This window comes from Nanorana parkeri, unplaced genomic scaffold, assembly GCF_000935625.1.
Source record: "Nanorana parkeri isolate BGI_ZX_2015 unplaced genomic scaffold, ASM93562v1 scaffold950, whole genome shotgun sequence".
In the NCBI taxonomy this organism is placed as follows: Eukaryota; Metazoa; Chordata; class Amphibia; order Anura; family Dicroglossidae; genus Nanorana; species Nanorana parkeri.
In genome coordinates this window covers 434,980-444,215 of record NW_017307218.1, presented here as the reverse complement: position 1 = coordinate 444,215, position 9,236 = coordinate 434,980, and the positions used below count along the sequence as shown (strand labels likewise).

Sequence of the window (9,236 nt, the reverse complement as noted above, 5' to 3'; positions counted from 1 at the left end):
CAGGGTGACTGGTCTTGTATCCGCCCTACCCTGTAGTTTTCTGCAGGCAGCCTGTATTGGGTGGGGCCTGCTGGGTCCCTCCCAGAGCTCTGCTCAGGCCATATGCAGCCATGTGATGATGTCATTGCTACTTTTTATGGTAATACCTGGGTTTTGTAAAGGCATCTAATGCGCACAAAGTGGATTTATATCCTTTGTGGCTTTTGAGGAATATAGTTAAATGAAAGTTTTTGTGCCCGGGGTTCAGCCTTAATGAAAGAGCCGTGCAGAAACCCACATTGCAGCAATGGTTCTACACCTTTCTTGAGCTGACTAAAGCAAATTAAAATTTGATTGACTGTTGTAGATTACAGCTACTTACCAGCTGTTATGACTATAGGGACTAGAAGTGTAATATATTGGCAGTTTCAGCTGCGACAATCAGGGAAAACATAACTCGTCTTTGTTAGACATAAGACAGCCACAGAGTCTTATTTTCCACAGCATAGTACAGACAGTGCAACACACAAGGCAAAGCAATTAACATATGCTGCAATTTCACTGTCTGACATCTAAATCAAACCTGACTTAAACCTGTGTGAGGAAATTGCAGCTCACATTTCATTGCGTGTCGCTTTCTAATGTCATGCACATAAATCAGCACTGGGTGGCAGTGTGCTCGGGTCTTCAAGTCCCATTGCTGCTCCCAGTTTAATTGGAAGCTCCTTGAAATACAACATTTTCTCTGATTAACTAAAAGCTACACAAGAAAAAAACAAAAGAATGAAAATATTTTTGATCGTATTGTATAGTAAATGTAAAAAAAACAACTGTTTTTAGTACGATGCTTTAAACTTTACACTCAAAATTCTAATTCTACCAATGCATCGTAGACATAGACATGTCAGGTGTATAATGCTGAGATTGTGAAATACTTCCACTTGCAGAGCATTCACTTCCTGCTTTGAAAGAGCAAAATGATTTCACTTTGCCAAAGCAATGCACACTAGGATTGCCTTGTCATCAGCAGAGCATTGCTGGGAAATCTCATCTGTAATATCATGAGCTCTCAGTGAAAGGTATTTTCTCCCCTGAGTTGATGTGCATGGTCCCATGTCCTAGTCACATGTCCAGTCACATGTGCCAGTAATCCAGGAAGTAAAAGGAGAGCTTGTAATCTGCCCTTAGTCAACATGGCCACTGTCAGAAGACTGGGAAAGAAAAGAGAAATAAGGAATGCAAAGAATACAAAGCCGGCAATTATCTGTAAGTATCTGTTTGTAGATTGTCATCACTAAACATTTCTAAAGATATGTTTGATTGTTTTATAAACATATGGGCAAAGGTCTGCTTTAAAGGTGACCACTCATGCATGCACTGTGCTTGCATTAATCAGATAAAGTAAGATTTTCATTTAGCATATACAGTATCTACAGGTTTCCATAAGGTTTACCTAGGAGCAGCCACAAGTTTTGATGAGGTTCGGCCTTTTAGAGAAGTTCCATCAAGGACAGATGCCAGTGGGATGGCTTGTGGGTAACTGCATTTTAGATGGTTGTAGCATGCCCTTTTAAAGATAGCACTCTGGGCTGGGTGTGGGGCCCTGATCTGTGCCACCCATTTACACCTCATGGCCAATGCTAAGAGGGCTTTCCCCTACCATTGCCAATGCCTGTGGAGCACCCATTGGTTTTGGCCAATGGTGAACAGACATTGCTCAAGCCTTTTGTTCTTCCTTTTCATATAGGCAGTCCTGCAGCTGAACATTGAGGTTCGAGGCCTCTGTCTAAACAATCAGATGCTGTCTTTAGAGCTCCAGGAACAACCCCAACTGCTGGCCACTATGTGGTCCTGGAGGGGAGGTTTGGCCAGTAGTGGCAGATGAAGGAGAGTCCCCTCCTGGGCTCTGGAAAAAAGCCCCATTGGGGTGTGGTAGGGTCTGGTGAGACAGCACCTGGTGAAAGAGGAGCTGGAAGTCTGAGCTGAACCAGGAAACGTCCAATGACACTTCAGCAAAAGAAGCTTGATCCTTGATCACTACTGAGTCCCGCAGGCTCTATAGCAACATAATGCTTGAAATGGGGAGCAATGATTGGTCAGCCCAAACACTTGACCATGCTGACTAATAAGAATTGCTTTCTTCTGGGACAGTTTCCTGGATGAAAGAAGAGATCTGCATTGGTCAGCATAGTCCCCATGGTCACGTTGACCAATGACCGTTCCCCATTGCAAAGTATTATGTTGCTAAACAGGCTCTGGGCGATGGTTATCATTGTAGATAAGTGCAGTAGGGATCTGGGTAGTGAGAATGGTATTGGGGGTTAGTTCACCTTTTCATTTTTTGTCATCATTCGTATGCCATTTGACAACACTTGATTTGGTAAGATTTAACCATCAAACTGAACACAGGCAGAAACTGATTGACAAATGACACTTGGGAGAATGGGCGGTTACTATCCACTTTTAAAATCTTTTGATAAATAATCCCCTTTGGATAAGATATGATTATCTCCATACTTATAACATCCAAAGAACAGTAGGTGGCAGTGTATTACAATGAAGTATCCATGTCACTCATAGTTTCCAAAATCCCTGAAAATACAGACCCTTGAAGCCAAATTTAACTTTTAGTTTAAATAGTTAGAGAATTTACCAATGTATTGCAGCCATTGTTTACTGTCCTCAACCATCTTCTTGATCCAATGTCCATGCATGCATAGACTTCAGAAGACAGAAGCCAATCCATCTACCAGCCCCATAGAAGTTTATGGGACCAAACTTTGCAAGCACGGTCACATGCCTCCCAACTGTCCCTGATTAGGAACCAAATCCCTCTGTCCCTCGTCCTTCTCAGTTGTACCTCTTTATGATCTGATGTACAGATATCTTTTATAAATAATAACCAACCTCGTTCACACGGACGACAAGGGAGTAGTAAAACTAGGGGGTTGTTCTGCTGCCCTCTGGTCACCTGCTGCAATGTCAGTACTGCATCTGATCATTACAATAAATGGGACCGCGCCACAACCGTGTACCCGTGAATTGTGGTACAGTATTGCAATAGAAAATCCCCATTGGATGAAATCCAGGGAAAACCCTACTGACCACGCCAACTTTTAAACCACACCTCATTTGTAACCACACCCACAAACCACCACCCCATTTGTAACCACACTCACAAATCACATCCCCATTTTTAACAAGCCCTCAGACAATTGGTAACAGACTTTCAGAACAGTAAGCAGACAATGAAAGACCAAACAATCAGATTTCAACGAAGAGGTGCCAAGATATGAATTCATACTTATGAGTGACACCTTCTGAACAGTTAGTGGTGGTGCCTATAAAGTGTGTGTCACTTCATGGTGTATGACTTGTAGTGTGGCCAAACAAAACAAGCCCCAGCCCTGGTGTCAGTTTCAGTGATGCTTAATGTGATTGTAGCCATATTTGTGCACATTCACCAACATAGCTGAGTTCTGTCCATGATACTTTTTTCAGGACAAACATTTGGGGTGTTACGTACTGATCGGTCAAAGTACTGCTTGAACTGTAAAGAAGGAAGAACCCCAAAGTCATATCCTGAAAATGTTACAATTAGTGCAAAATAATATTAAAAAACAGTATCATAGACAGAAATTAACTGTGTTGTAGCTTCAGTGAAAGACTTGGCATTCACTTTTATTCATAGTGCAGAGTTCAGTAGTAAGTAACATAGAGTTCAGTAGTAAGTAACGCAGAGTGCAGTAGTAAGTAACGCAGAGCAGTGGCGTCACAAGGGGGGTGCGGCCCGCACCCGGGTGACACCATTGGAGGGGTGACACCGAAATGACTGACAGTAATTTTGGTGTCACCCCCCTCTGAAAAGTCGGACGCTCGGTCATGGACCGAACGCCCGACAGTATCAGGAGAGAGGAGGGGACCCGGCGGCATACCTTATCCCGCCGGGTGACTGTCCCCTCCTCTCTTTGCCGACATACATCACCAAGATGGCCACCGGCAGGTATCAGAAGATCGCCGCGAGTATGCAATGAAGTCATCGCGCACGCGCGTGGTGACGTCCCGCGCATGCGTGGTGACGTCTCGGCAGTGTGACACTCGGTAACCACTCCGGGTGTCACCCAGCTTCAGGACGCCCCTGACGCAGAGTACAGTAGTAAGTAACGCAGAGTACAGTAGTAAGTGCGCTGTGTTGCCATGCAATTAAATCCAGTGCACTGTGAAAAAAATGCAGCATGCTGCATTTTTTCACAGAGAACTGCCCATCACACCTGCATTGTGGTGTGAACAGGTCACATAAAAAACTGTGTTGATCCAGTAAGGTAAAACGCAGGTCACAGCTGTGTGTGTGAACAGGCCCTAAAACTCTTGCGGCTTTACTATTCCATTACAATGCTGCTACACAACAATGGACACTTTGAACATTATATAAAGACAAAAGGAAATCTTGCAATAATACTATATATTCATTGTACAAAAGCTGGGAGAGATGGGGAGTTTCCTCCAGTTCACACACAGTAAACTATGCAGGATTACAAGGCCCATTCACATCTGTACCTTGCAATCAATCTTTGATTAGTAATGAAAATTATCTCATGTTTATTACATTTATGTTAATAGTTAAGGTACTTGAATGCATTTTTCAGATTTATCTCCTGCGTTTAGTGTCACTTTAAATATACCCGTACAGTAAATATGCACTTTAGTTTAATCTTTATGGAGAGTTGTCTATTGGATAATTGTTTTATGTGTACATGTTTCTGTTTATAACATCCCTCTATTTTTATGGTCTCCTTTTGGTATTATGGCTCTATTAGTATCTTTAGAATCACTGTTGTTTCTCTTTATATTTTTTTTACTCATGAATACTGTTATCTATCTTAGATGAGTGTGAAGACCACAACATAGCACATTATTATCATCATCCTTTACAGTAGTCCTGAAGAAGTTGAGGAAATCCATGAAACACTCCGACCTGTGATTATGATATGCTTTAATATTTTGTAATCAAAGTGGTCAAACTTTTGTTATTTATGCTTATGAAATTGCAATGGTTTTAGGTGAATTTAAAGTGGACCTTTACCCCCTTTCACTAAAAATCACATCAAGGTGCAGCTCATATACAGCTGCCCCTTGATGTGATTTTTAGTGAAAGGGGGTAAAGGTCCACTTTAAATTCACCTAAAACCACTGCAATTTCATAAGCATAAATAACACTAATAATAAAAATTAATAATAAAACAATAATTGTAAGTAAAAGAAAAGTATGTTTGTTTAACTAATAAATGTAAGATGATTTCATATCAGCATATAGCTGATATGAAATCATCTTACATTTATTAGTTAAAGGAGAACTATGAGGTGAGTGCTTTTCACTCACCTCATAGTTCTAGCCGACCTGTGACAATGAGACTGTCACAGGTCGGCTCAGTAGATCGGGAGGTGAGCAACCACATACCGGCGTTCGCTCACCTCTCGATCCTGTCATGGCTCTCTGCCGTGACAGGGGAGGGGCTGGATTCCCCCCTCCCCGCTCCGATCCGCCAGTGCTGACTGGCGGAGTACAGCTGGCTCTGCCTCTAGGTAGGCAGAGCCAGCTGTCAGTCACGCAGCTGGGCGGATCCAGACATAATTGTCGGGATCCGCTTCAGCTGCGGCGTCTCAGTATACCGCGAGCAGCAGCTTGCGGAATACTGTGGCATCTCAGTATACTGCGAGCTACAGCTCGCGATATACTGAGCCTAGGGTGATGGGAGGATGCTAGTTTGTGTCCTCCCGTTACCCTAAGGAGAACTATGGGGAAAAGCCTTAACCCCATAGTTCTCCTTTAAACAAACATATTTTTCTTTTACTTACATTTATTGTTTTTCCACTTCATGGTCCTCTTGGGCACTAGTGATGTAATGTGCCCAAGCATTGCATCCTAGGAAGATCACATCAGCAGAGCATTGCTGGGAAATCTCATCTGTAATCTCATTAGATCTCAGGGAAAGGCATTTTACTCCCCTGAGATGATGTGCATGATCACATGTCCTAGACACATGTGCCAGAGTTCCAGGAAGTAAAGGAAGATATATTAATCTGCCCTTAGTAAAAATGGTGACTGTGAGAAGAATGGGAAGGAAAAGAAAAATAAGGTATGCAAAGAATACAAAGCCGGCAATTATCTAGAAGTATGTGTATGTAGATTGTCATTACTAAACATTTCTAAAGGTGTGTTTGTTCTCCTTTTAAAGATATGGGAATACAAATTTAGCATGTTTATTATATATATATATATATATGTACATATTGTAACAAGGACACTCCACTGAAGACCGGTGGTGCAAGTAATTTCCCTTTCTATAATAAGCCTCATTGACTCCATTTTGGGAGGATAGCACACTAAGAATATTAAATACTCTGTGTCCTTCCATTTCTTAGCTAGATACACAGTACTTCAGCAAACTAAATGTCATTCAGTTTAGGTTTCCATTCGCCTTCCATTTCTCTGTGTCCTTCAATTTCTTAGCTAGATACATTTCTCTGTGTCCTTCTATTTCTTAGCTAGATACACATTACTTCAGCAAACTAAATGTCATTCAGTTTGGGTTTCCATTCGCCTTAGAACAAATTACATGCAGTTTTTTTCTTAGGTTCTCCTGTCATTTGGATAACTTCATCCAAAGAACAGGTGTACTTTAAATATATTCCCATTCTAATTTCATATTTTTAAATTTCCTTTGTGCTTTCTCCTCGGCAGCCAGCATCCGCTGTGATGAATATTGAATGATTCATCCATATAACAGCTCCCCTCTCTATCAAGTCATCAGGCATCTCTCTTGCCGCTTTGAAGAAAAGAAGCCAGGTGACAGATCTCATTGATTATATATGGTGCCAATGCTTTGATCTGTGCGCTTTCCATTGATTTCATCTGTAAAGAGGTGTTTTACAGAGATCGGTTGTCACAGCCTTCCCCCTCCTCCCCTCGTTATCATTCCCAGCACATAAAGCTCACAGTCAGCATGAATCTATCCGCTCCCTCCGCTCTCCTCTATTCTCACCTACAATGCATGGCTCTGATGGTTTTTCTGTGATCTAGTGCCGACTCCAAGGGAGGGATCCAACCATATTGAATGAGAGCAGCTCAAGAGGACCTAATCCCGGATTTTCACACAAGGAACAGGCCAACGTCTTCTGTCTGTCGCTGTCGTTGATTCCTATGGCAAATGCAGCTCCTTCCATCCACAACATTCGATTAAGCTATATGGGGACATCAAATACGGTGCTGGACATCATTGGTAAGCCTATGTGCTTTATTTTTGTTTGATGGATTTACATCGTACTGACTATCTGGGCCTTGTGCTCATTGTCTAAGGGTCTAAATGAGAACTGCTTATCTGTCCCCAAAAAAGGGTATAAAATTCATTTCAGTACAGCGCTGCATGACGGAATAAATGTCAAAGTACCGCAGCGCTGAATACTGAAAAATGGCCTGGATGGGAAGGGGGTTTAACACCGTGGATGTCAACTGGTTAAAAAAAAACAGCAGGTAATGATGGGGGGTGGGATGGAGTACATGGCAAGATGGTCACTATGGACTATCGGAACTCAAACTCCACCCTTTATCCCTTTTTGTTCATTTGTAGCCCTCCTGATGTCAAAGGGCTGGAGCCACTATAGTTGCTGCATCATCCTTGTGCAGGCCAAGCAGCTCCAGGGTGAAGGAGTGAAGGGGTCTGTTTAATTTATTTAGGGCTCTGTAAGGGTCTGTTTATTTATTGTGTACCTAAAGCTAAAACTTTTTTTTAGAGTTAGAAAATCCGTCCGCCAAGTGGATTTACTCTTTCTATTTGTCTTGATGACCATCGTCACCAGGACTGGGAAAACCCAAACTTTTGAGTTGCCACTAGGACTGGAATAGCGGGGAAATCTTCCCCTTCTTCAATTGGGGATTGTTCTCACTTTGAAGGGATTTCCTCTCATTTCCTGTGGGGCCTACAGAACAGGAAGGTAATGGAAATTTCCCCAAAGGGGCACAGATGGCAAAAAAAGTTAAACCCTTCCCTATATTATTCATAACTACAAAAAAAGTTTGGCTTTAGACAGGGCCGGATTTACTCTCTCTGCTGCCCCAAGGCCAGGTTCCTCAATGTGCCCCCTACCCGCTAAACACCCCCCCCCCCCCCAATGGACAATGGCAGACCTGCAGGCTGCATACAAGTGATCTGGGCAACATCACCAGGATCACTTGTACAAAACACGCAGCAGCTTCCCTGCTGTACATTTAGCTCTGCTTGCCCAAAGCCGGGCTAAATGTAGAAAACAACTACCCGCCTGGCACCCTATACTACTCCTGTTACCATCATCATTATGGTACAAGGAGTAGGATAGGAGACTGTCGACATCATAGGTGGGGTGTTTTCCTAGGAGGGAAGAGGCTTAATACTGACTAGGAGAGAAATCGAAGGTCCCATATACAGCCCAGGCCTAGGATCCAAGATGGCAGTGCAGGGACACAAATGACTTAGTGATTGATTGATTGATTGATTGATTGATGTATGCCTTACATATGTACTTGCTGCTGTCTCAACACAGGTAGCCTGACCCTTGAAGATGGTTTTTAAAGGGTCGGTAGTGCAGTGCTTAAAATTTCAGCTGAATCTAATAAGGTGATGTGAAACCATTGTTTTCTATAGCTTGGTCCGCACCTCCAGACCAGGGCTTCTTAAAGTGTTGGTCGCAACCCCATGTGGGATCGCACAAGTAAATGGGAGAGTCGCGATCCGAATCCCCGGCCAGGGCCACTATCAGGGGGGTACGGCCAGTACTTGTGTGAGGGGCCCAGGCGGCTGGGGAGGCCTGGGCTCCAAGCGAAAACATTTTATTATTGTTAAATATGTGTAGTATATTTGTTACCTTCCTGAGCACGTGCGTGCAAGAAGGTTTTTGGTTTTTTTGCATTGGCAGAGCTTTCTTTAACCTAGCAGAAGCGGTGCACAGCTGCTGGTGGTAAAGGTAAGGGGCGTAGTTGCTGATGACAGTGACACCGACCGACTGTCCAGCCACATCGGCACGCACAGGGGGGGATTCGGGGAGGAGAAGAGGGACACCAACCGACGGGGGGGAGGAGGAGAGAGACACTGACTTACGCTAGAGCAGGGAGAGCGGAGGAGAGAGACACTGACCGGTGCTAGTGGGGTAGATGAGGAGGAGAGAGACACCGACTGACGCTAGGGGGTGGAGGAGGAGAGAGACACGGGCCGACGCTAGTGGGG

The 9,236-nt window shown here is 43.5% G+C and overlaps 1 protein-coding gene and 1 long non-coding RNA gene across 3 annotated transcripts in view; both read left to right on the top strand.

Moving 5' to 3' along the window:
- Nucleotides 1-1,026: 1,026 nt before the first annotated feature.
- On the top strand, nucleotides 1,027-5,994 carry LOC108795243. Its single transcript, XR_001941746.1, has 3 exons — nucleotides 1,027-1,112; nucleotides 1,474-1,477; nucleotides 5,967-5,994. It is a non-coding gene; the product is annotated as an uncharacterized LOC108795243 (long non-coding RNA).
- Nucleotides 5,995-6,770: 776 nt separating this feature from the next.
- BEAN1 (brain expressed, associated with NEDD4, 1) overlaps nucleotides 6,771-9,236 on the top strand; it is a 36,576-nt gene continuing 34,110 nt past the window's right edge. For both annotated transcript variants that reach the window (XM_018566453.1, XM_018566451.1), the window contains exon 1: nucleotides 6,771-7,259. In XM_018566453.1, coding sequence (XP_018421955.1) covers nucleotides 7,181-7,259 — 79 coding nt within the window. In that variant the 5' untranslated portion in view covers nucleotides 6,771-7,180. The remainder of the gene's footprint in view (nucleotides 7,260-9,236) is intronic.